Source organism: Aspergillus udagawae (genome assembly GCF_001078395.1).
Source record: "Aspergillus udagawae IFM 46973 DNA, scaffold_4, whole genome shotgun sequence".
Lineage (NCBI taxonomy): Eukaryota > Fungi > Ascomycota > Eurotiomycetes > Eurotiales > Aspergillaceae > Aspergillus > Aspergillus udagawae.
Window position 1 is genome coordinate 3,206,819 of NW_025091267.1, and position 26,293 is coordinate 3,233,111.

Sequence of the window (26,293 nt, forward strand, 5' to 3'; positions counted from 1 at the left end):
TCTTCAGATATATCATACCATAGAGAACAGCCAGCAATTGACTTCCAACCTAGATCGTCGTCGTTCCGGAAAAGTCTATATCTAAGACAGCTCGAATGAATACATGCCATCTTTATGATGGCAAAAGTGAGACCATACGTATGCAGCTGAATGCTCGAATCGAAAATAACAATATAACTCATATGCAAATATGCAATGCTTGGTATCTCATGCATTCCGCAAAAACAAATGACCTTCCCTGCCCGTATCACCGAAACACCAAACGAGAGAGCAAATCGTCTATGTGTGCTTTAAAACTGAGATAAAATCCGCATCCTCTCAGCTATGCTCAAGCCATTTTCTTGAGCGACCTCGGGCTCTTTCGAACACCATCCCGCTTGTCAGTTGACAACCCTGGCGGAGGCGTCCCAAGGACTTGAACCTCAACAATGCTGTCATCCGCAGATTGATGAGGTATCTGTATTTGTTCTGCGCCTTCTTTAATAGGTTTTGGACCCTGAGGCTGAGATCGCGCTTGTCCACCTTGAGAGTCTTCAACTTGAAGGAGACAAGGCGACGTCTCATTCTCCGGTTGGACTTGTTCTTGACTGTCAGGGACCTCGACAACTTCCTTGTGAGTAGTGCTCCCTGATGCACTTGCTGCCATCGTCTGAGGCAGTGACCTTTTCGCTTTCATCTTACTATCTGGCGTACCCTCTCTGGACAAGCTCCTAGCCACGGACTGCGAGTCCCCTAGTTTTGCCTTCTGAGCAGGCTGTAAGCCGGACTTCTCGGGTGGTGGGTCTCTGATTGGCGACTTCTCAGATCGCGTTGCGGATGCATCCACCATATTTTCAGCTGCATGATCAGTCTTGTCTTCAGAACGTCCAAGAAGATAAGATATTGGCTGTCGGTCCGCCATGGTAGCCCTTTCAGCCGCCTTCTCGCGACTCAGTTGTTCTTGTTCGTCATACAAATCGTCAAGAAACTTGCGCAATCGAGAACGAAGAAGCCCTGACCTTAGCGGAGGCCAATCGTTCTCCTCTCTCATATCTCTTCGGAGCAATTTCGTCACAAATGTGTCCGGGTCCTGTACAAATTTCTCCACATATGCGAGCAGATAGAGGCCACAATCCGAGTAGTTGGGCTGCAATGGAATTTCTTGAGCTTTCATCCCCTTGATCAGGGTTGTGTCAATCTCGAGGCCACGTTTGGATTGGGCCTCTTCACGGAGATAGTTGCGCAGGACGCTGATGGTGGGAGAGCGTGACAGATTTAGTGAGTCGAACGTGATGACCGTCGGCTGCCATACATCATACCTTGGCCCCGGGCGCTTTTTCTTTGGCTTCCGTGACTTTTGACTTCCTGAGACCGAGGATTGACTTGCATCTTGAGAATTGACCTGCTTGGAGGGCTCAGTATCTCTTGGCGGACTCGAGAGCTTTGCGGGAGAGGATACGGGGTTCTCCTCTTTCTCTGGCCACTCTTCGTCAGAAGGAGGGACTTCCAGCTCCTCTCTTTCTTTCATCTCCTTTTGGTCCAACAAGCTCATGGCAGCCAATGACTCCCTTGCCAATTCCTCCTTTTCCGGATGGGGTGCAGAACGAGCGCCAGTTTCGGTCTCTCCACTGCCGGAAGGTATTTTTCTAACGGCCTCTGGCGCGTTCGGATTCTCCGAATCGTCACGCTTTGGTGGCACTGAAGGCTCTGTGCTTCCTTCCGCAGGTTCATCAATCGCCACTTCTTCCTTGGCAATGCCCGGAAGTTTCGGTAGGTTGCATATAATCGCAACATACCAATGCGCTGCTTCATTGATAGGGACCACGATATAATCGTAACTGAATATGTCGACATTCCTCGTCCATTTTTGAACGCCTTCGTAATTGATACCTTGCTTACCTCTAGGCAAGTTCGTAAGTGTTGCAAAAAAGTACGAATTGAAGAAGTAAACTCTCTTGGATACTTCCTTGTTGTTTCGTTCCAGATGATCCTCCAAGAAGCGTATGTAGAAGCCGATCAGGTTGTCGTTCAAGAACTCGTTATCACGCAGTCGTTCAAGATCTTGACCGTCAACTTCAGCTTTCTTCTTGCCGAAACGTGGGTATACAAGTGGCCTATCAAGTCCATTAGTCTCTGCAAGGCGATGATTGAAGCGAATAGTGTTCAACAGACCTCTGCCACTTTTGGGAAATCTTTTCGCATTGCTGTTGAGGCGAGTTTTCCTCTTCATCATCGCTGCGACGCCAGATTAGCAAAATTCCTTTCTAGAAGCTAGCTCATACTCACGAAACCACTGTCGTCGGTAGCATACGACGCGTCGTGGACCTTGTTGCACGACTGGAAGGTGTGGCCTCTCCTGTGTACGTCTTGACTGGTATCTCCACCGCCTCTTCAGTACCTGCTTTAACAGAGGTTGCTTTCGACGGTTCATAGGAAGCTGTTTCTCGTAACTTCTGCGCGAGTCTAGAATTTGAGGACGAGACTCTTGGGCCGGATTGCGAAACTGCGTTAGTATTGAGATCGTTTTGCAACGAAGCTGAAAGCTTTGGCCGTTTCGGTACTTCAACTGTGGTCTCGGAACCCTCTTCGGGAGGCATCTCAGTGCATGATCGCTTGATTCCGTTCAGATACCTTCCTGAGGTGTTCGTATTTTCGTTTCTTTTGAAAGCATTATCCATCCATTTACTAACTTGGTGAGCATGGATTAACAGCTTCAATAGGAGAAATTACGTACCCATCCTTTTCCACGACTTTAGCCCCACTGGCGGCGAGCAAAGCGTAAAGGTCTTCCTTGGCTTCCAAGGATGTGAGATTTATATCCACCGATTGATCACCGGTACTGTCGGGCCTGAGAGCGAGCCTAACTTTACAGCTTGGCGAGGTTCCTCGAAAGATCTTGAAAACTTTGCTGAAGGGTATCTGAAACGAATTCGCGGGGTCGGGCCCGGTCATTTTGATTTTCTCATTGATTGGATCAACATGTACCTCGACGGTCTCATCGCCCGAGGAAGGTCCAGTGATAGTACCGAATCGAACAGAGGTTGCTTGAAAAGACCGGTCGGCACTAGGATGTGTTCCAGATCTGGTATTCTTGCGCTTGAATTTTCCTTGATGCGACGAAGGGACGAAGACAGTCGGTCGGATATCGGCTGGTGAAGACTTCCTTTGAGCCACTTGATTCCCAGCGTTAATGCCGCCCCTGACGTCTTTCTTACGAAACTCGCGGGAAAGGTCCGGGGTGGGCTGCACCGTCGCCGCCCCTTGCAGTTCATCTGGGCTTTCTCGCGATTCTGAGTCTCTTCGTTCATTCGTCGGATGACCGTGAAGGGATGGACTCCCGGACCTATCGAGTCGCCGTGGCTTTTGGATCTCAACACTCTGAAGAACCTCATGCTTCACACTCGGTATTGAAAAGCGCCTTTCCCTGGCAGCATTTTCAGTGAAGCACTGCTCCAGTTCATCGTCCGGGGAAAAGCGATGGTGGAATCTCTTGGCCCCTAATTTGGGGCTAACTTGTGACCCTGTAACCTTCATATTCTTCTCAACCTGTCGAAATTCATCAACTGCGTTGCGCTTGAATCGCTTTGACTTATGGGCTCTTAGTGACTGTTGGCTTGATCCGGGCGACAGACGTGCGGTGTTTCCAATGACAGAGGACGACTCAGTAACAGAATGTCCTGTTTCATTATCATCGGAAAGGTCGATGAAACTTTCGGTTGGAGAGCTCTGAGTATCTCGACGCCGGCGCTTTATGGGTCTCTCCGAAAGGTCATGCTCTAGACGGGTCTGCGGACGAGGTATATTGACCCCAGAAAACGTCTGATACCCACCGCGGTTTCCATGCATTCCCCGTGCGCGTACCGGCCCGCTCTCTCGACCTTTGGAAGAGAGCTTGTCCACTGGTTTGAAGACACCCTTGACATTCTACCAACCCTCGACGTCAGTCCAGTCATAAGAGAATTGACCCATCTCGAGAGTACCATACCTGTAACGGGTTCCTTTTCTTAGATGTCTCTCCTGGGGATTTCTTGAATGTCTCCCCAGGTACTATCGGTACTCCATTCGGACTTGGACTAGAAGCGAGTCCCCAGAACGTCAGCTCCCAGCCGCACAAATATCACGACATATGACAGCTTCTCGGTGACGTACCGTGTAGAATAGGAAGGGAATAATCTCTGCTCGTCCTGGCGTGAAATTGTGCGGTCCCGTCGCATCGACGCATCTTGTGTAGACCTGTATGCTTCGTATAAGCGTTGTCTAAACCGTATCCGCATGTGTGAGGCCATATTTACAGACGACTCATCCCTAAACGTAATCGAGGAATGGTCTGACGTAGTAGTAAACGTACAGGTCGAGATTCTGAGGAAGGTCGAAATCTTTCGGCATAGCGATGGAGATTCTAAAGCATAAGATCCAGTGAGTCTCGTTGTGTCGCTGCAGGGGCAGAAGGCGAAGGAGCATGTTCAAAGCGTATCATGATTATTCAATGTATACGCAAGAGGGTATAGGCAATAGGAGAAGAAATTAGAACAATGGAAAGGGCATGATCCCAACTCACATCGGGGGTTTGGATAGGTGATTCAATCCCGGCTTGAATGACAGACGCAAAAGACCCTAGACGAGGAGCATCGCTTACGCCGGACACCTGAGTCCGTTGTAGCTCATCAGAGGTGGCATCTGATGGCGGAGCGGGGATGGGATCCTGATGATTTGAGCGGCGACTGGGAGAAATCAGCGGGGCCAGAAACTCTGATATTGTCCCAAAAAGCGGCATGTAATGAGAGCAGGGTTCGGTAAAGTTGCTAACGATCTACCATACTCCGGATTTCATGAGGAGTGGGCAAGAAACAATAAGACCGGAAGCAAGAGAGACATTATTAGAAGAGACCAGTATCATATCGTGCATGGATAACAAGAAAGGCGGTCGGCCGGTTATTTTCTGCCCTGCGGGTTAAAAAAAAGAAAAGAAAAAGCACGCGGAAGCTGCAGTGATTCCGCATCGTCATTGGGTGGAGATCATTTGAGCAAAGAGCGTGCTAGTAATTACCCTACGTGTAAGAATAGGTAGCATCTGACTGTAGGCCATTCGAGCATGAGCTCATAGTAGGAATCAATGGTACGCTAGTAGTGTATGGAAGCTTCGTGGGAAATTATGATTTTACATTTGCGCTTGCTCCAGCGCTGTCCGTTAACCTGCATCACGTCTCGTATTGCCCAAAGAAATGAGAAAAGAAACCAGGGAACCACGAGATGAGAAAGAAGAAGAAGAAACACAAGATGAGAAATGAGAAAGCAACCAGAAAGTCAGACGCAATGATTCGCCCCAATGCCCCGAGCCCAGAAACGTCCCAATGTTTTCGTCTTCTTTACTATACAGGACCATTCAATGAGAATCAAACCATGTAAATCAAGACGCCGCCGCTTTTCCTTTATCTCCCATGGACTCATCATTCGCTGTAGGTCTTCGCCGGTCCCCTGCCAGGTGGTGATGATGATGGCTCGCGTTTCCGGCCGCCTTCTCCTGGCGAGCCTGGTCAATTGCGGAGCGCTGAGCAATACTGTCATCGTGGCTTTTCCACACGGTGTTGGTGTCGGCCGGGAAGGCAAGCAGACGCTTGATCGTCTCCCTGCACAGAGTGAGTGCCACGGGTTCTGCCAATCAAGAATGAAATATGACAACTTACCTGATCTTGATGTTGCGCCCACCGTCAATCCGGGTCCAGACACTCAACACATCCTCTCCGCTCCGTACACTGAGAACGGCGCCACAGACCTCATCGCTAGCCTCTGCGAACTGGTCACCAATCATGGCCAGCAAAAGATCCTCCCAATACCGGTCAGCAACTCCCTTCTTCAGCCGAACAATCCACTTTCCACCCTTCTTGTTGGCATCGTCCTCCCATACAGGACGAATGCCTTTCTTGAAAATGTGATAGTCAGAGACGGTGGGAAGGAGAGATGGGCGCTTGAGATGTGTGTATATCGACCAGAAACTCTCGACCGAGGATATAGACGCAAGGGGAATGGTCGACTTCTCATAGTCAGAGTACTTGGGTGTCGGGGGCCGGTACCAGATCACCCAGGTAGACTTCAGAGCATGCTCCTTCGAGCCACTCAAGGAGGAGGCTGAAGCCTTGGCCTTGACTTCCGCTGCCGAATCCTGCTCCGAAGCCGTCTCTCGCTTCTCCCCCAGCGCTTTGGACGAATTCAAGTCTGATGCATTGGTGCCAGGCGTCTTGGGAGTACCAAAGGACGCGAATGCGCCGGAACCCAAGCCGAATGCGGAGGAAGCGTTCGTGGAAGGAGAAGACACGCCGCCGGAGAGGGGGGATAATGCATTGAAGGGATTCGATCGACCACCGTGCGAGCTATCCGGGCCGAAACGCTTTGATGTGTGACTGCGGGGAAGATCGAGTTTCGCGCCACCGTCCTTTGCGTCGGTTCCCGTCATGGACAGAGACAATCTGGCGGAACTGAAAGACACACGACACAGGTTAGTCTCGCGCCGAACGGTATGGCTTGTAAACGACGAAAATCCTGGACATACTTGGCCCTGCGAGTCCACAAGTTTGCATTATCCATGGCGCTAGGTAATCAGACCGTCGAAAAGCAAACGGTCATCAGGGAGAGAAAATGGCGCGGCAAGCAGATGCGAGGAGAAGCTGCTATCGCAGGGCGAAACCAGGACAGGCGGAAAAAAGAGTCGGCAATACCAAGTCCTCAAAAAAGGGCAGGAAACGGCCGGAAAATCTGAAAAACAAGAGAAAGCTAATGGGCGAGATCGATGCCAGGTCAAATAGATAAATAGAAATAGTAAAAAAAATTCGTGATCGTGATCGTTAACGAGGTGTGAGTCTGTGTAAGTGTGTGAGATTGTGTGTGGAGGGGAGAAGATGCGGGTTTACTGCAAGGTAGGTAATAGGTCAAGTAGGGACGAGTTTGGTGGAATACTACTACTAGTAGAGCAATAGCAGAGTGAAGGTAGGGTGTAGGTGCCTAGATGGTAGGTAGTGGTAAGGGTAGTGGTGATGGTGGTTGTTGTACGTATGTAGGTAGGTATAGAGTCTTAAGAAGAACAGACCTAGAAAGCAGAATCATCACCACTCAAGGAACTCAAGGACCATTTCCACTGCCCAAAATCCGCTGGTCATTGGTCTTTCACGTTTCCTTCGAGCTCTGCCGCTCCCCTCCTCTGGCATCCCGCCAATCACCATCCGTCCCGCCCTCTCCGCCCGCACCATCGTTTTTCCTGCCGTTTTTCCCCTTCTTAAAAGAATCGTCTCTTTTTTTCTCCCTCTTCTCTTCTTCTTTTTTAACAAAACCTAAGACCACCAACTCAAATCATCGCTGGCTGCGTATCGTTCTACCGCTTCCACTGCTCTGGCGATTCCGATGAGTGCGTCGAGATAAATTCTCTACAGAATCCCCGCGTCTAAAACCATCATCACGAGGGCTTTCCAGCTACCCATGATGCGGTGATGACCTGAATGACGGGACATTCCATCCTCTAGAATACCCATTTATTACTTTTGATCTAATATTATTTGGTCCCAATGCGCAGCAGCTATACCCCTCCTTGAATTTACTCAGTGGTAACAAATAACGATTCGTGTTTGTAGAGCCGGTGCGTATGTCCCTTTCCGTCCTCCATCGTGGGCCACGTTGGCTTTTCCTGGTGTCCTCCTTGCATGCATGACGAAGCACTCGTACTCTGGTAATCCGAGGTGCTCAACCGCCCCTATCGTGCTGTAGTGGCCTGGCTGGTTGAGCGTGAGGTTTAAAGGCAAAGTCTGATTGTCGCAAGACGCTGGAAAACTTTATGACTGCCTTTTGTTTCTTCATTTCTATGTTGCTGACAAGATCTTCATGTAGTATGTAACTTCTGTAACTTCTGATAGGCGTGCGGTTGTCCGTCTATCACCCGCCAGTGATATCTACCGGGTTAAAAGAGTATGATCATTTTTCAATGTCTGTTAGAATAATTTGGATCGAATTTAAGCTGAGTCTATACATTTGCCTGTCACACAGGCTCTCAACTCAATATTCGGAATAGAAGGATATGTTAGCTAGATCGAATCCGCAGATCCCGCTCATGCCACCCGCTAAACCACAGAATTAGGGTTCTTTCTCTCGCTCCGTCCTCTTCTGTTCATAGTAGAGCAGGCGAGATTCGGAGCAGAAACTTTGCTCGTAATGTGAAGAAAGTCTCATGAACACCTGACGCCTATGGCGAGTCAGGCAATGGATTAAGTGGTGTCGCAACGACGCCAAAGCATTTCGTGACTGCTATGAAGCATATATGCGGCACAGAAGAGCACAAAGCATGAGCCTACTGTTCAGTAGGCTGTGCCGAGGGCTGTGGGTGCTCCTCAACGTCTTGTCTGACGCGCTTCGTCTCCCTTTCGCTTTGCGGAGCTGATACAGCGGCTTTCCTTTTCTCTTTATCTTTCTGATACTCTGCGCGACGAGCTTCCTTATCCTTCTCCTTGCGCAGTGCTTTTGACTCGAATTCGTGCCAGTCACCCTCGATATTTTCCAACCTGTAACTGTTAGTCATAGGTCACAGAGAGAGATACTTAGCAAACTTACTCGACAGCTTGTTGCGGAGCTGGCTCCTCTGACACAAAATACGAGTGTGTCAGTACTTCCTCCGCCGATGGTCGCTTCGCAGGATCGTATCGGAAGATCTGAGAAACTAGGTCCAAAGCCGCTGGAGACAGTACTTCGCGGTATACGTCTTCAAAGACTCGCTTCTTGCGCTCCGTCGGCCGCATGAGCTCAAACCAGGGCATCTCCACAAGGTCAGGCCATTCAGTCCGGGTAGGCGTCCCAAGAGAGGCGTAGAGCTTTTCAAGCTGACTGATTTCGCCCCCTTCTCCGGGGAAGACAGCCTTCTTTGTAAACAATTCGACAAACACACAGCCCGCGCTCCAAACGTCTACGGCAGGGCCGTATCTGGTCTCTCCGAGAAGAAGCTCCGGTGGCCGATACCAGATCGTAATCACGCGGTTGGTATAATCAAGTTGGCGACTCTTAGAGAAAAACCGCGCCAATCCAAAATCTGCGAACTTCAACAAGCCCCTATTGCTAATGAGGATATTTGCTGCCTTGATGTCGCGGTGCAGAACGCCCCGGTGGTGGAGGTAGTTCAAGCCGTCAAACATTTGCTTGGCGAGATCCTTCTTGTGAGCAGCGGTGAGGGTGAAGGTCGGGTGATTGATGAGACCTGTAAGATCGTGCGAAAGGTACTCGAAGACCATAAAACACTCATTCCTCTCGACCATAACTTCGAGTAAACTGACCACATTGTGGTTACGAAGGTGCTGGAGGAGCTTGATTTCTCGAACAGCCGTAACAGGGAACCCGTCTTTCTCACCTTCCATACGTATCTTCTTGAGGGCCACCTTCCTTTGGGTGTAAACGTGTATTGCTTTAAACACTTTTCCGTAGGTGCCAGCACCAATAACGGACTCGTTCCCTGGTTTTCGGTAATAAACGGAATCGGACTTCGCGTACTCTTCTGGAAGAGTAGGACGAGGCTTGGGTCGGGTCAATATTCGGGGTTGCTTCACGCCCGGAGAACGTTCTCGAGGACCGCGAGGTGGACGAGGGTCCTGCCGGCGATCATCTTTCCTGCCATCATGTCGCTGGTCAAAGCGGCGATCTTCTTTTCGGTTGTCACGAATATCTCTAGGCTCACGAAAATTACGCGGCTCCCTTGGAAAGTCTCGCCGGTCACGTCTTCCTCTGTCCCGGTCTCGATTCCGGTGCCGATCCCGGTCTCGGTCTCGATCGCGGCGATCAAAGCGTGGCTCAGGCTTGAACCGCGGCGGTGGGCCAAGAGGCACTCTGCTGCGAGGGGGCTCCGCAACACGAGGTGGAGGTTCTCGAGCCTGCATCCTCTGTGCCAGATCGGGAACTGGCTTGGGGGCAGGGGCAGGCGTGGTTTTGGCTTTGAAGGCGAAGCTGAACTTGCCGCCTTTATTCGGCGTGGAGTTGGTGTCGGATGGTTGTGTAGGTCGAGACATCTTCTGAAAATCCCCATCCTCGGAACATGGTTTTGAACCTTGATCCACGCCTTGCAGATCTCTGCTCGGAGACCCGAAAGCTCGGTCTCTGTCCCCCTCACCTACGAAACTCTGCTCTTCTGCCCCCGGGAGGGGCGCAGGACTTTGTGAGGGCTCCGCATGAGTGGTATGAGGACTGTGAGAGCCGCCGCGGCCGCGAGCGCTCCATTGGAAACTGTTAAAACGGCCTCGCCCGGACGGCCCAGTATTGTAGGATGAGTGACCAGAGCCAGAAAATCGCCGGTCGCGGCCATGGTTTTGGAAGCTCCCACGATAACCTGAATGCCCACCACGGTAAGAAGGACCAGAATACGGTTGAGAGTGGTTGGCTGGACCAGTCGGCGGAGCTTGACCTTGACTGAACTGGTCTTGCGAGCCGCCCTGAGAAGGATAATTGTTTTGACGATATGGAGACGAATGTGCAGACCTGTTCGCACCTTAGTGTTAGCCTTGCACTAAATGTTGTAGTGGTTCTGAACTAGTAAGGAAGAAAACTCACCCTTGCGGCCTGGGATAAGGAGCTTGTCCACTCAAGCCCCCACGACCTCCAGGGTGAGGTGACGTAGATTGAGGGGATCCCTGATAGGAATTACTTGATGGGCCGTACTTTGGTGAGGTGGAGTATTGACTCGTGTCCGCATGTGGTCGTGAAGGGTGAGAGCGCTGGTTATTATTGGCATTCAATGTCCGCTCTGCATGGAAAGGAAACCTTTCACGCGCATTGGGGTCTCCGTCTGGAGGGACGCCGGCAATTTCAGCATCGAAGCTGGGGACTGGTCGAGATGGGGATGGAGATCTGAAAGAACTGTCCATCGCAGACTGAATTGGTCTAGGATTCATTGTTGCGTCAATCCTCGAGCTGTGACGCGAGGTCGCTGTAAATCTTGAACCAGCTGAGTTAATGGAATGGCGAGATGTCGATCGATGGCGATACTCTTGGTCGATGTCGCCTGCAGGGTCCGGGCCGTTAAATCGCTCACGGGGGTTCCTCGGTGACCTGGGATCACGCGCGGGGGACTTGGGACTCTTGAAGCGATCGGATTCCTTCCTACGCCGGTCTCTTCCTCTTCTAGGAGACCTTCGACGCGCCCTGCCACGCCCCGGAAATCGTCCACGTTTTTTATGAGGGTAGCCCCGACCGAAATCGTCAAACTGCTCCGAAGCTGGATGGTGATGTCTCGGGTCTTGTCGAGGTGAATAGGATCTCACTGGGGACGGACTCTGCGTTCTCTTTCGCTTGAATGGAGGAGGTGCGGATGGAGAGTTGTCCCTTCGATAATCTCTTCTGGTCGGTTTCTCGCCTTCCAAAGGCTGAGGCTCGGCAAATTGGTGATGATCTTGATTCGGCCGTTGTCTGGGCTCAGAGTACGGTAGACCGGATGAACCACGCGCAGAGGTGTTATTAGGAGAGAATTCACGATATGAACGAGGTCCTCCAAGCTCTGATTGGGGGTGAGCACGCGAAGGTGGCGGCGACCGTAACGGGGGAATAGGTCCGTTCCCTTTGGACCGGCGACGCCGCTCTCTGTCGCGGAATCTGTCCCTCCCTCTATCACGGTTCGACCCTCGAGGCCTCTGCCTTCCTCGGTCCCTCTGTTCTCTGGTGTCGATGGGGGCGCTCCACTGGTCTCTCAATAGCGGACTGTTACCGGACCCAGCCATGAAAATTTCTTGAGGTGCATCTGGTTTTAAAAACTAGATATAGTATGAAATAATGGCAGTGGGCATGGGATGAACCCGCCGACTGGAGAACGGATGAATTAGCGTGTAAGTGTGATCGAAGGAGATTCTGGTGGAGCCTTGTCCTTCGTCTAGTCAATTCGGAACGTGTGTCGGCCGCGTTCACTTTTGGTAAGTCTTGTCGGGCGGGAAAGAAGTATGAATGGAGGATGCGGAGGGTGGTTTTTCCGAGGTGGGAAGGGCCCTGGTTGGGAGTATATCACTGTGAGTAGTGCGCAGTGACAAAAAAGACCAAAAAAAGAGAGAAGTAAGGGAATATGAGAACGCCAGTCACTCAAGTCAAAGGTAGGTAAGGATTAGTGGGGAAAGCCTGGATGGAAAATCCCCCGAGAGAAGACGCACCTGGGGATTTCGCTCAAACAGAAAAGGCCACACCTCAAAATTATGTGACTTGTGAACAGTAACTGTCACGCCGACCAGTGACGGTACTGACTCTACTAGTTGTTCATCTATGCGGTAAGGTGCTGTGTGGAAGACGTTCGAGCCATCAAGTGCACGCCTGACATAGCACGAGTGCACTTGACGAGTCGACAAGCTAATACTCCGCTCTTCCCATGGTTGAGCTTCCAATGCCGTGTTCGCCTGACGCACTGTCGGATCTACTACGAATGTTGCTCGATGAACTCTGGCTTCAAGCAGAGGGCGATGGAAGACCGAGCCACCATAAGTACAATGTTGCTGCCACGGGTTCTGCTCACTCAGCTTGGCCAGCATGGAACACTGTCCTTCAATGACGATGCGCCCAATTATGCCTCATGTTTCGCCGGTACCATCGGCTAGAAATAGGCACAGTCTGGAGATCGTTGACTGCCCTGTTTCTTTCCCTCTTTGCTCTTCCGTGTCTTATCTCTTTCTTGACCAATCTCAAGAAAGGTGATGCCCGAGCTGATGCTCGTGCGTCATTCTTCCCCAGATGGTCAGCTTCCAGATTCTTTCCCGCGCCTGGCTCAGGAGCCTCTTAGCCGGCGAAAGACATCTTTCGTTGCTCCAATGGTCGGAAAAAAGGCCCCTATCTACGGCAAGCAAAAGACAAGCAACGGACAGCGTGACCAGAGAGACGCTCAAGGACGTTTAGGACTAATCCCGTCAACGAAGTCTGAATGCAAGACCATAGCCCTCCCTGGTTTGTTAGTACTTGATCACCAGCCTAAGCTGCAATAGAACCCTCAAATATAGATGGTCCTAATCCGCTGCCATCTGTTTGCGCTCAGTGGGCGAGACATCCTGAGCTGTGCCCAGAAGGGACCGCCTCTCCGGAACTTCTTATCGACCCACAAAATGGGTACATCAGCAGAGTGATACTTGGTCTTTGCTGTTGATATCTACCCACGAACGAAGCACACAAACAAGTCGACAGTATTTTACTGCGAATATTCGCATGATGGTCAACTTCAGGCGAAGCCGGTAAACCAGAATTTGACGGATAAAAGGTACAGTGGGGGCTCAGTATACTTAGCCGAGTTCCTTGTCACTCCGTGAGACTGTCCGTGGACTTGATCTGTGAACTAGTCTCTGTACTAGCAGTCCTCACATCTTGAATGCAATCATGTGAGAAGCATACCTGGTGGATAATCACTGAAACGAAGGTGTGCTTTTTGCACGGGGATTGAGAAATAAAATCAAAAAAGAACATGCTATTACCGTAGAAGCTTCAGTCCTCCGAGGTAGCGTCGTAGCAATTCAACGTCTTGGTTCGTGGTGTTGATGTGCGGAACAACGGACATGGTAGGCTGGGTCAGGGTAGTACTGCGCGGCTGGCGACCATCGACCATCCCAAACGTGACAAGCATTAGAAAAAAGTACAGTAGTATCCTCCCCTTCTGATCCAAATTCTATCTTATGGTGACATGTCATATCTTGGAACCTATTGGCAAGTATACGAGATGATGGTTGATGGTGTTCGTTGGAGAACGTCAAGTTGAAGCTTCCATTCTTGTTCAGACTTGCGGAGACAAGAAAGGCCGCTCCGACTGCACGTGATTTGACCGGGCCATCCCCTCCAACAGCCGCTGACGGAGAATGGTCAAGTGCTTCTCAATGTAACAGGTCTAAGTAGCTTCATACAAAAGATGAATCTTACATGGTGCTATTTAGAAGTATCGAGTACTACTTACATCGTCCGCTTTGAAAGAGCGATATGGTATTTACACTGACAGAAACCGCCGGAACATCACACAACGCTGCCTCGATTCTCCCAATCCTAAGTCATTACCTGCAGTTCTTGAACATAACAGGCCTCATTGTACCTCAGTCATGCAGTCGTTCAGTCATTAAGTCATTTCACGTTCACGACCTGCATCCAAGGCAAGTTCCCAAACTCCTTCATGATCTCCTCATGCCACCGGTATGATGAAGCATCCTTCTTGGGCTCAAGCTCATTAGATAGAATAATGTCCACATACATACGCTGCAAGTCAAGGTTCCGGTTCTTAATTTCTCTCAAAACCAGCTCGTCGGGTCGCAGAAATTTGACGTTTCTTGCCATTCGGCCGTATCCTTCCCACTGTAGAGAACCGACCTCATTGGGTGGCACGCCGAAAACAAACAAACCCGCTTCATGTGCCTTGGGAATGTATTGCCAGCGCACGTATGCCTTGAGTGTTTCGTAATGCGTGGTCAACGCGCCGTCCCTGAGTACATCCCGCAGCAGAGTCAAGCTGGGCTGGGCCATGAGCAGGCGTCGCATGCTACCTTGCTTCTTCCTCGCGCGACTGTCCGTGAAGAGCATATCCAGCTGCACGAGGAAATAAGCTGCGATGAATAGATCGTTGTCAGTCCACAGGGTTTTCTTTCTGATTGTCCAGGTCCGACGTCTGTTGTCCGGAATGTCCATCAAGAACCAGAGCTTCTTCACAACCGTGGCACATCCGTTGGGCAGGTTCCAGCCCTTGTCAGCCATGCACTCCATGATGTCCTTGACGACCGCCTCGCGGTACAGGATCATCTTCAGCCACCGGACCGAGGGTATGATGTAAGTTACATCGTTCAATTTTAGGCCAGGAGGCGCTGACCATCGATCACAAAGTCTATTATAGCAAAGGAACGGAAATATGCACAGTGATTCGAGCGCTTTCTGTGCCGCCTTACGCATGATGATTATTGCCAGAACGTTTCTCACAAACTGGTGGAAACGCTTGCAGGTAAGATGCAGATTGATCACATCCTCTATTTCAAGATGATCAAAGACCAAAAACGCCATAGACGGATGGCAAATGAGGGACTTGAGCATGTTGTAATTATGGCGCTTGCTGCTTTTGCTTTCGTTGTGAGTGTGCTGCGCGGCGTTGTTTGAGCTCTGCGCTGCGGCAGACGGTGCGGCCGAGGATTGTCTAGTGTCTGGGCCATTGGATGCAGGTCTATGCCCATTGTTGAGAGGCTGAAGCGCAATATGCGGATGGGGAAGCAGACGTCCGTGTCCGTTCGCCTCGGGTACGGTCTTCCGAATGCCTGTATGGTCAACTTGATTTGCAAGGACCTCCCCAGGCGGAGGAGACTCGGTTTTGATTAGGGGTGTTCTGGGCGGCTGACGTTGAGATGCAGCAGACTTATCAAGATTTCCATTATCTCTCACTGGCATATTGTTTGCGGGCATGGCCACATTCCTTTCCGCTATACTCCTCGCGGGTGGAAGATATGGGATTTGAGGCTGCTGCCCATTGAGCTGCATAGCCGCTGGTAAGACCGCTCGGTTCTGAGCAGGCAGGTTTGTGTTCAAACCAGCCATTGCTGCTGCCTTTGGATGGTTTCTGTTCAAGGGTCGTTGAAGATGAAATTGGCCAGCTTCCTGTGGTATCATAGGTCCGTTAGGAGGACAATGACATTGAGGTGCTCTAGTGGCTTGAGCAGGAATACCAGGTGCAACAGCAAGATAGGGAACACCAGGTGCCGCCGTAGGTGCCGGTACATTGGGTATGTTCTGCTGAACAGGCAACATCGGAAATGGGTGAAACACGCCGTTGAATGCCGCGGGAGGTATGACAGGAGCATAAACACCTTGATTCGTTATCTGCACCAGTGGCGGGACGGCTTGACGTCCATGCTGCTGCGGTGGTCCTCTCATCATGATAAGGTCTTGGGGAGCCACACCTGCAAGGATCTGCTGTCTGATCAGGTATGCCTGTAGCGCCTGCTGGCCCGTCAAAGCAACTCGCTGTGCTGCGGCTGGGTTAGCGTTCCAATAGGGGGCCTCTGGCATTGCCGCCACGGCAGCATTCGCTGGTTGCTGTGGAATGTTTTGAGGCATCTGCATCCTACCACCTGCCTGGGCCAATGTCGTGTTCTGACGAGGACGAGGTTCGGCATTCGCGGGCACACCCCAGTTGTTCTGCGTTTGGTAGTTACCCGGATCGTTTTGTGTCTGAATGTTGGCATTTGATGGCTGCCTCGTGCCTGCTGTTCGTTCTCCATACCCCATGGAGAGGAGAATTAGAGCTTCGCCGGCCTCCAATTCATCAGGAGTGCGTTCAGGCCTGGTAGGCGCTTTGGACTGTTTGCGGTCCGCTACAGTGTACCTTTTTTTAGCAGTAATCCTTTCCCCACTTTCATGAGCACATGGAGTCAACTCACTCTGAATAGTTCGTGCCATTGGCGTTTGCCCCCAATCACTCGGGTGCGTTGAAGTGAAAGACACACCTGTTGTTGGTACTGAACACTGTCTACCGGAAATGCCAAGCAGGATATTGACTTGAAGGACTTGTTTGTTAAGAGATACAGAGGATGGGTAAAGCCGCGTCAAGAGGAGAGCGATATACAAGAAAGAGATGTAAACAAAGGACTCGAGATCATCGGGTAATAAATTTTGACACGCGCGTTGAAAGTGAATATCAAGACACTACCACCTGACTAAGACCAGCGGTCCAAAGCACGATGCGTGACCACTCACTACTGCGTCACCACAGTAGAAGATGGCTGATCTCCGATGACATTCACCTTCCAAGTGATGGTGGTTAGGTGGTTAGGGCACAAAATGGGCCATGGACAGTTTCAGCTTGTCAGTTATCAATCCAAAAAGATGCGTATTCATCAGAAATCTTGTAGCAATGACCGTATAGTATGCTGGATATGTAGTAGACAAAGTCAGTTTCTGAACTTGCAAAGTGATTGTAGTGTTGAATCAATCAAACACGCCAGCAAAGTGACTAGGTCCGAGCCCAACATCCAGGATATGGTATATAGGACGCCTAGATGTTAGTGAGGTGCTGTATTTCCGTCGTCTATTTGTTTTTGTCCTGTCACCAAATTCCGATCCTCCAGCTCTGTGTGAATAAATAAAGCAAAATTCGTAAGATGCCTCAAAGATCCGGGCAAACAAAAGATGAAAGAGAAAATTATACATAGATTTTGCATATGCAAAGATGAAGAGAGTCTTTTGTGTATAATGAAAAAGAAATAGAACTCCTTGTTCGCGACATCATCCAGAAAACAAAATGCCAACACCCGACAACCTGTTGAAAGGTAACCACCATAACTCCTTATGCAATCATGAATGTCATCCACTGTTAAAACGGGGCAACAAATCTTAAAAACCCAGACATTCTGAGTCGGTATGAGCGTCACTTTCTGTTGAGGAGCGTCAAGAACTCTTCCCGGGTCTTCGCGCTGGACCGCATGCAACCAAGCATACAGCTGGTTGTCGTAGTGCTGCTGGTCTTCTGTACACCACGCATCACCATACAAAGGTGGGAAGATTCCATAACGACACCAACGCCGCGGGGCTTCAGAACCTCCGAGATGGCAAGGGCGACTTGCTTGGTAAGACGTTCTTGCACCTGAAGTCTGCGGGAGAACATCTCTGCCAGCCGGGCTAGCTTAGATAGGCCAAGCACCCGACGGTCAGGGATGTATCCAATATGCATCTGTATCCCAAGGAATTTCATCAGTGGATATATTCGAAGGGCATGGATGTCATTCCTACCTTTCCAGTAAAAGGTACCATGTGATGTTCGCAGAGGGAAAACACCTCAATATCCTTGACAATGACCAGCTCATCGTGGTCCTCATGGAAAACTGCTCCATTGACAAGATCCCTGACATTCTCTTCGTAGCCTTTGGTGAAGTAGAGCATGGCCTTGGCATATCTCTCGGGGGTCTCCCGCAGACCTTCTCTCTCTGGGTCCTCTCCAATACATTCAAATATGGTTCTTACAGCACCTGCAAGTTTCTGAATGCGCTCTTCAGTTTGTTCAGGGGTAGATTCCAATCGTGCTCTCGTGCCGGGGCCTATTCACAACGTCAATTAGACGGCAATCCAAGAGCCAAGACCACGACAGTGACTTACAAGGCCAACTCAACCCGTCAAAGTCAATTGGAGGATTCGAAGTGTACGGGCTAGATGGTCGACTGGCGCTTGCCGGGGGGGTTAAAGCACCGCCCTCGTCTCTGGGGTCTCGCGGGGGATCGCTCAAAGTAGGCCTAGATGAATGGGATGAGCTTTGTTCGTTTTGATCAACAAAATCTGATCTACCTGACAACGCCTGGATGCCGAACAGGCCCATTATAGGTATCGGCGGCATCACTGACAGGATGAGTCTCTATTTCCGGCAAATTGAACTCAGCGGGGATGCGAGGAGCAAAAGAGGAGCGGATGGATGAGTTTAGACTCTCGCGCTCACGAGCATCACGAACGCCAGTTGTATTGGAAGGGTGAAGAGGAGAGCTACCATTCAAAAGGTGAGATGGAATAGCAGACTTAGGCTTAGGGCCGGAAGGAGGAGATCCAGAGCTCATGGCTGATCCTGGAAGTAATCGAAATACAAAAAAGTGGAGGGGCGATAGGGAGGGTGAGATTTGTAGTGGTAAAGAAGATCGGCCGGACGGCGCCTTGATCACAGAATCAATCAGATGAGTAAACGGATCCAGCACTCAAAACAAGACAAAGAGGACGTCCTATATAAGCAGCGAAAGAATAACAGTCATCATTTATTGCGAGGAGAGGAAGAGGGGGGAAAAGTTCAGTTCAACGGAGGTCGGCGTTTTGAATTACTAGGCAGTTGGCTAGTAATTATTCTTCTTCGGAGGAACTGGACCCCTCCGAAAGTCGTCCAACGCCGATCTGATTTCATCGGCCACTCACCGCCTGACTCAGGGGACAAAACTATTGGTAGGTAAACAACTGTCGGAGAGCTGACTTGCAGGCGGGGGGTTGGCTAGTCCCAGTTTGGCATAGTTCGGGTTTAATTACCGGCCTGAGGCCATTCACGTCCTACGCTGATTACTTTAATTACCACTCAATTGCTCATAGAATTAGTTGAGTCATTGGCTAGGCGATGACAGTCATTGTATTGCCTCCAATAAAGTCTTGAATAACGAATGCTTTTGCCAGGACCACTGTGACATGGGAATGAAACGTCAAGTTCTATCCTGAAATTAATTCAACCATTATATGACGTGCATCTACCATGCATGCATGGTCCTACTGCAGTAGCCTTGGCATTCCCTGGCTATATGGGCGGCAGTTGTTGTTATCTCAATGATGAGAAGTCAGATATACTAAAAAGCGTATGGATATCAGGTCGAGGGGAGAAGAGTGTCCAACTCTCCTACGCTTTGGCCTGACCTGGTGCTTGGTTCGCAATGGTTATCTATGATCGAGTCATATAACAATTCTATATTCCTTCCACCGTAGACGATCAACTAGTTGCTGAGTTATGAGGAAGAAAATGACACCCCGAATCGTCTGACAAGGGCTGGCAGATAAGGCCAGTTCAACATTCGGTTGTCCCCTGTTCGTTTTCGCTACAAGTACTATCATCGAAACGAAGCCTACCGGATACAATTCAGCTTTTCTTTCTTTCCTGACCGTCTTCACACTTGATATTTTAACAATTGCACTACTATGCATAGCTATGCTGGATACTGTCGACAATGTAATTGATCAGACCACACGGTTCAGGTATCAATATTTTCGAGATCATCCTCCATAAACTCTTTAAATCAAGGTTCCAGCTCCTCGGTTGGCACATCCTCCAAATCCTTGCCGACAATCGCATCGGCGACCTTCCATACTTGGAGCAGATTGTCCTCGGCAGCAGAGCAAAGAACCCATGGATCGTTGAGATTCCAACTAAAGTCAGAAATGCGGTTGGTATGCCCGCCGTGCTGGAAGAGTCTGCACAAGTAAATTAGTACCAAATTCACGGACAACGAAAAGAATGCTAGATCGACATACAGCTCTGGTGGGCCGTCTTGGGCATCTTCAGGAGTCTGTTCCTCGCCTGCCCTACTGAGATCCCAGAAAGCGATCTTTCGGTCATAGCTCGCGCTGGCTAGAACAGCTTCTTCGAAAGGATGCCACGAGATCGAAGTAACCGAGTCAGTGTGGCTTTCCAACGAGTGCAGTTTAGTTTTCAAGTTTCGCAGATCCCAAAGACCTATCGTCTTATCGGCAGACCCGGTTGCTAGAACGGTCTCGGCGGCGGGGTTGAAAGCAATGGCATTAATGGCATCGCGGTGTTGGCCCTCTGCAGATGCAGCTGCACGAGTTGTCTCTGATTCTCGAATGTCGAGAATCTGAAGAGTGATGTCATCGGAAACAGTGCCAATAAGGGACGAGTGAAGAGGATGATACTGAACGTCATTGACGATGGACGAGTGGTGAGTGTAAGTTCTGGAAGGCTTCAGTAACTTGTTGCCCTTTGAGTACGTCGTCAAATCCCTGTGTCAAATGATCAGTTACCAGTGCAAGCAGACTGAATACAACTTCTTACCAGATTCGGACTGTCTTGTCCTCGCTACCGGTAACGAGTTGTCCCGCAGTATGCGGACTCCAACTGAGACCGAATCCCTCTTTCGTATGGCCGATGAGCTCCATCTGAGGGTTGACTTGGCCTGTTGGCAGACTCGGGTGTTTCGAGCGATCCCAGATCATGACCCTGCCGTCTGTGCACATGGTAGCGATAATGTTGGGGTTTTGTGGCTGATACCGGGCCTTGTTGACTTCACCCTTGTGATCAATCTTCTGCACAATGTTGAACTTGATTTCCATGGGCGCCTTCTTAGAGCTGCCGCCATACCCTCCGATCTCCCCGCGCTCCTCATCGTAGTCGTCCGGATTGGGGGCAGATGGATTGGGGAGTTGGACATGAGCAATTTGCAAATAATTTTGCGCATCGCTAGAAGTGTGTGTGCCGATCAGTAGGCGATGAGTAGAATACGGTTTATCCGGCACCCTGTGACAAGTCAGTCTATTGCTCTGCGCGAAGCAGATGAACGATGTACATACTCTTGCTTATCGGGAAGCCATTGTGTTGTGAGTGTGGGCCATTCTAGTGCTGTGCTGAGGATCATGTCATAAAGAAAAGGTGCGTTCTTCTTCCATGTCTTGTATTCTGATCAAGGTCCGTATTAGTCACAACGAAAGCGACGCCAGTCAACAAGGTCGATCTAGAATACCTTCGTTGATAATCTTCTCCTCCGTACGCTCTTCTTCCTGCTCCTCATGCTCCTCAACAACAGCTGTGACGAAAGAAGTCAGCAATCATCGACAAAGAGAGGTAATTCCCAGGGCGTACCGTCGTTGTAGGGCTCCATGATGTCCCGTTGGTGCAGCGATTATGTGCACAGGGTGGTCTCTGAAATCCAGACAGACTATTTGGCCTGCGCAAGAATGAATATTACGGTGATTGGCAAGGTACAGGAGTTTCAATGGGGTTGCAGTAGAGCTTTGACTTGTGCATCGAGAGCTCTCACTTGAGAAACGCGATCTTCCTGTCGGCAGCGCGTTAATTGGCGCCGTAATCAGCCATTCCATTCTAGGAATAGCGGCTTGGCGGGATGGCCTCGAAGCCAGCTCTAAAGGTCGCAAAGCGGTCACTTGGAGTCACAGCTTCAGATTCATATCACCACTTTATTGAACTGCTATCCCTCCAGAAGGCGCCTCAGCCGCCTATTTCGCTTTTCTAGGCCTCCAGTGCTAGTCCTTTTTCCTTTTATTTTCCGTCTTTATCTCTTATATTCCCTGAAGATACCCAGTCGTTCCTTTTTTGTCTACGACTATATTACCATTCAGTGAATGGTTTGCCTCCGAGCTTGGGTTCTTCATCGAGTTTTGACGACCAGTTACGACGACGACGACAACAGTCTACGACGCTGCCGCGCCTGATTTGACTGACCAACTTCATTCTCATTAGAATACACTTCGCATTCATCCGCCATGGGTGTTCCCAAGTTCTTCCGCTGGCTCAGCGAGCGCTACCCCACGATCTCCATGTTGATTGCGGAGAATCGTATACCTGAATTTGATGCGCTTTATCTCGACATGAATGGCATTATTCATAATTGTACACATAAAGACAGTGATTCTCCCACGTTTCGCATGACGGAGGATAAGATGTTTATTGCGATCTTCAACTATATCGAGCATCTGTACGGCAAGATCAAGCCAAAGAAGTTGTTCTTCATGGCAGTTGACGGTGTCGCTCCTCGCGCGAAGATGAACCAACAGCGTGCAAGACGGTTTAGAACGGCCCTGGATGCTGAGGTTGCAAAGGAGAAGGCCATCGCCCAGGGAATCGAGATGCCGAAGGAGGATCCATTCGACAGCAACTGCATCACTCCCGGTACGGAGTTCATGGCGAAGCTGACGCAACAATTAAAGTATTTCATCAACAAGAAAATCTCCGAGGACAAAGATTGGCAAGGGGTAGATATTGTGCTTTCGGGCCATGAGGTACCGGGAGAAGGTGAACATAAGATCATGGAGTATATCCGGCATGCGAAAGCACAGCCAGGGTATGACCCCAACATCCGTCACTGTCTCTATGGTCTGGATGCGGACTTGATCATGTTGGGCCTTCTTAGTCATGATCCTCATTTCTGTCTCCTTCGTGAGGAGGTGACATTTGGCCGCCAAGTCCAGAAGAAGCCTAAGGAACTTGAGCACCAAAACTTCTACCTCTTGCATCTTTGTATGGTTCGAGAATACCTGGAATTGGAGTTTCAGGAGTTGGAACAGGAAGGGGTTCTGGATTTTCCTTTTGATATGGAACGAGTCATCGACGACTTTATCCTGATGGCTTTCTTCGTTGGAAATGATTTCTTGCCTAATCTTCCTAATCTGCACATCAACGAGGGAGCCCTCTCGCTAATGTTTAAGATCTACAAGGATGTCTTGCCAAAAATGGGTGGCTACGTCAACGAGCAAGGTGTCATCAACCTGAAGCGCCTCGGTATGCTTATTGAAGCTCTGAGTGATGTTGAGTTCCGCTTTTTTGAAGCCGAATACTCGGATGCGAGGTGGATCAACGCCAAACGGAATGGCGCTGAGAACGGTGCTGAGCCCCAAGAGAAGCCAAAGGGCTTGACTCTCACGCCAGCCCAGAAGGAGCTTTTCAAAGAAATCAAAAAGTATGTTTTGAACAGGCCTGAGAAGGCGTTAGGTTCAAAACCTCTAGATCTTCCTCCCACACTACCGGCCCGTGATCGCAAGTTTGTGGAGCAACTTGCAGACGACCTGCGACTACCGTGGACCACAGTTGCGGACGAACATGGAGACCGATTTATCAGACTTCAGCTGCCTGCCAACGAGGATGATGACAGCGAAGAGGAGGAAGATGAAGAGGCGTCTATGGCCGTACAGCGCGTCATTCGGAGATATGACAATGCGAAGGTCCAGGAGATTTCTCCCGAGGAAGCTCAGAAAGCAGCAGAGAAGAAGTACGAGGAAAAATTCCAGGATTGGAAAGACAAATATTACATGAGCAAATTCGGATGGGGTCTCGACAATCATGAGGAAATGCGGAAGCTGACGGAAAATTATGTGCAAGGTCTTCAATGGGTTCTGTATTATTATTACAGAGGCATTGCGTCTTGGCCATGGTTCTTCAAGTATCATTATGCGCCTATGATCTCTGGTACGTGCTGGGTACCCATCTAAACATATCTTTCAATCTTGACCACGATTTTCTCGACCATCTCATTCGTTTGCTGACCATGACTAGATGTGATCAAGGGTCTGAACGCGGACATGAATTTCAGACTGGGTCAACCGTTCAAGCCTTATGAGCAGCTCATGGGTGTCTTACCTGACCGAAGCAAGCAGATTGTGCCTGCAGCGTTCCGGGACTTAATGACGTCCCCGGAATCTCCCATCATCGACTTCTATCCGCGTGATTTTGAATTGGATATGAACGGCAAGAAGATGGAATGGGAGGCTGTTGTCAAGATTCCATTCATTGATGAACGTCGCCTCTTGGAAGCCCTTGCCACCAGAGAGCACCTCTTGACTCCGGAAGAAAAAGCGCGAAATGGGTTTGGGGTTAGTCTCAAGTTTACTTACTCACCGGAAGTGAACTTCACCTACCCCTCGTCTCTCCCTGGTGTCTTCCCTGACATCCCCAGCTGCCATTGCATCGAGAACATTTTTGATCTGCCTACCATGGATGGCTTGGAACCTTATATTGGCTTGGTCGACGGTGTCCAGCTTGGAGCGGCTGCATTGGCTGGTTTCCCAAGTCTGAAGACTCTACCCCATGTAGGCCAGCTTGGTTTCCATGGTGTGTGCGTTTTCCAACAGGAAAGTCGCAACGAGAGTATGGTTATCACGGTACTCGACCCTGGGAGCAGATCGAGTATTGAGCTGGCTAAGCAGAAGCTTGGGAAGCGTGTCTTTGTTGGCTACCCCTTTCTGCAGGAAGCTCTTGTCATCCGTGTATCTGACGAGCTGTTCGATTATCTGCTTCCGGAAGGAGAGAACCACGTGGTTTCGATTCCTCACACTGAGGCCCAAATTGATCAGTGGAAGAAAAAGGCAGATAAGATTGAAGGGATGTACAGCCGCAGACTTGGTACTATTATTGGCCCCGTTGAGTCGATGGTGCATGTTCAACTCCTCAAGGGTCTGATCAAAACAGATGAGGGCGCCACAATCAAGGAATTCGCCGATATTTTGGGACAGGAAACCGACTATGCGCTACAGCTTGTTGTAGACGAAGTTATCAATCCCGATGAACGCTTCATCGAACGTGATGCCCTGCCCATTGAGAAGGAATTCCCTGAAGGCTCGCGTGCCTTTTTCTTGGGTGATTACAATTATGGAAGACCGGTGCACATTACAGGGCACGAAGACGGCAAGGTTAATGGGTTGATTGCTTCGATCAAGGGCCGCGAGCCAGAGTTTGGAAAAGATCGTGCTAGAGAAGCGGAGAGGCTGTGTCCCTATATGCCCTCATTTGCCATTGCTCGCAGCCTACGTTTGAACCCATTGGTATTGGCAAAGATCACCTCCTCATTCTCTGTTGACATGGAGGGACAGCGCGTCAACCTCGGCCTGAACCTCAAGTTCGAAGCGAGAAAACAGAAAGTTCTTGGCTACTCCCGTCGCGGGGAGTCTGGTTGGGAATTCAGCCCGAAGGCAGTCGATCTCCTCCAGCAGTATATGATTAAATTCCCAGAGTTCATTGCTGGTATCCAACGTAACCCTCAGAAGGACCGTTACCAGCCGACAGATTTCTACCCGGAGGATGTTGCACTTGTGAAGATGAAGGAAATCAGAGATTGGCTCAAAGCGATGGAAGCCAAAAAATTTGAGAGGGTTCCTCTTGAGGCTGAGCAGTTGGATTCTGATGTCGTGAAGTTGATTGAACAGGACGCGGATCAACTCGTGCAGAGTCAACCTCCAATGCAGCCTAAGAAGATCAGAGGTGTCCCCCGCAGCGCGCTTCTGCGGCCTTCGGACGTCGAGCAGCGTTTGCAGAACCAAACTTTCAAGCTTGGAGATCGTGTGGTCTATGCTCAAGATTCTGGCAAGGTGCCCATTGCCACTCGAGGAACAGTTGTCGGCCTCACTCGGACGCCCCGAGCGATGTTACTTGACGTTGTCTTTGACGTTTCCTTTATGAGCGGCACCACTCTGGGAGACCGCTGCTCGCCATTCCGCGGTCAAACAGTCTTGGCTTCATCCGTTCTCAATGTTTCCTATCGTCAATTACTGGCCAGCACACGGGCTGCCGCCAGTCAACAGCCACAGAGCCAACCTTCGCCTTTAACTGTGGCAGGATACGGTGCTCCGCTTGGTCCTAATGGGCAGGGCCAGCTGAAGGAGGCTCCGGCTCCTCCTCCGTTGGCCAACTCATACCGTGGAGCTGTCTCAGGCATGGGTAATACACGAGGAAACGGTGCTCCTCATAGAGGACGTGGAGGTCGCGGTGCCGCGAATGGAGGATCGCCCCAGACTACTTTACCGTTCCGGCCCCACCCCAGCAGCGGTGACGGCAGTGAACAACGCGGCGGCAGGGGTCGTGGAGGCATGTACCGTACTCGTGGGGGTTATGTGTCTGTGGATAACAGCAACCCGGAGGCAGGCGTGATCAAAAACAACCCTCACTTCCGGCCTCAGAATTACTCCCAGGTACCGCCTCCCAAAGCATTGAATCGTGGCAGTGGACGTGGGGGCCGCGGCGCTTTCCGCGGGTCGGACAGAGGAAGCGGGTCCAGAGGAAGGGGTAGTCACCGAGGAAGAGGTGCAGCTATTATAAACACTGAGTAAACGATGTGTTATGGTGCTCCAGCTG

The 26,293-nt window shown here is 50.3% G+C and overlaps 7 protein-coding genes across 7 annotated transcripts; 1 reads left to right on the top strand and 6 right to left on the bottom strand.

Moving 5' to 3' along the window:
* Positions 1-328: 328 nt before the first annotated feature.
* Aud_006493 (uncharacterized protein) lies at positions 329-4,365 on the bottom strand (the record flags this gene model as incomplete). The annotated part of the gene is made up of 7 exons (XM_043291392.1): positions 329-2,093; positions 2,152-2,214; positions 2,266-2,664; positions 2,714-3,903; positions 3,965-4,052; positions 4,129-4,212; positions 4,328-4,365. The coding sequence occupies 7 exons, from the start codon at positions 4,363-4,365 to the stop codon at positions 329-331; spliced, it is 3,627 nt and encodes a 1,208-aa protein (XP_043147327.1).
* A 1,021-nt stretch (positions 4,366-5,386) lies between these two features.
* On the bottom strand, positions 5,387-6,561 carry Aud_006494 (eukaryotic translation initiation factor 4E; the record flags this gene model as incomplete). Its single annotated transcript, XM_043291393.1, has 3 exons — positions 5,387-5,606; positions 5,664-6,452; positions 6,527-6,561. 3 exons carry the CDS (start codon positions 6,559-6,561, stop codon positions 5,387-5,389), a joined length of 1,044 nt encoding a protein of 347 aa, XP_043147328.1.
* Positions 6,562-8,308: 1,747 nt separating this feature from the next.
* Positions 8,309-11,708, bottom strand: Aud_006495 (putative protein kinase; the record flags this gene model as incomplete). The annotated part of the gene is made up of 3 exons (XM_043291394.1): positions 8,309-8,519; positions 8,569-10,473; positions 10,546-11,708. The coding sequence occupies 3 exons, from the start codon at positions 11,706-11,708 to the stop codon at positions 8,309-8,311; spliced, it is 3,279 nt and encodes a 1,092-aa protein (XP_043147329.1).
* Positions 11,709-14,061: 2,353 nt separating this feature from the next.
* On the bottom strand, positions 14,062-16,371 carry Aud_006496 (uncharacterized protein; the record flags this gene model as incomplete). The annotated part of the gene is made up of 1 exon (XM_043291395.1): positions 14,062-16,371. One exon carries the CDS (start codon positions 16,369-16,371, stop codon positions 14,062-14,064), a length of 2,310 nt encoding a protein of 769 aa, XP_043147330.1.
* Positions 16,372-17,338: 967 nt separating this feature from the next.
* Positions 17,339-18,512, bottom strand: Aud_006497 (GTP cyclohydrolase I; the record flags this gene model as incomplete). Its single annotated transcript, XM_043291396.1, has 4 exons — positions 17,339-17,641; positions 17,701-18,005; positions 18,064-18,197; positions 18,250-18,512. 4 exons carry the CDS (start codon positions 18,510-18,512, stop codon positions 17,339-17,341), a joined length of 1,005 nt encoding a protein of 334 aa, XP_043147331.1.
* Positions 18,513-19,718: 1,206 nt separating this feature from the next.
* On the bottom strand, positions 19,719-21,314 carry Aud_006498 (WD repeat RBAP46/RBAP48/MSI1 family protein; the record flags this gene model as incomplete). Its single annotated transcript, XM_043291397.1, has 6 exons — positions 19,719-19,893; positions 19,954-20,439; positions 20,492-20,953; positions 21,007-21,112; positions 21,177-21,239; positions 21,296-21,314. The coding sequence occupies 6 exons, from the start codon at positions 21,312-21,314 to the stop codon at positions 19,719-19,721; spliced, it is 1,311 nt and encodes a 436-aa protein (XP_043147332.1).
* A 622-nt stretch (positions 21,315-21,936) lies between these two features.
* Aud_006499 (chromatin-binding exonuclease XRN1) lies at positions 21,937-26,268 on the top strand (the record flags this gene model as incomplete). Its single annotated transcript, XM_043291398.1, has 2 exons — positions 21,937-23,635; positions 23,723-26,268. The coding sequence occupies 2 exons, from the start codon at positions 21,937-21,939 to the stop codon at positions 26,266-26,268; spliced, it is 4,245 nt and encodes a 1,414-aa protein (XP_043147333.1).
* Between the last annotated feature and the right edge of the window lie 25 nt (positions 26,269-26,293).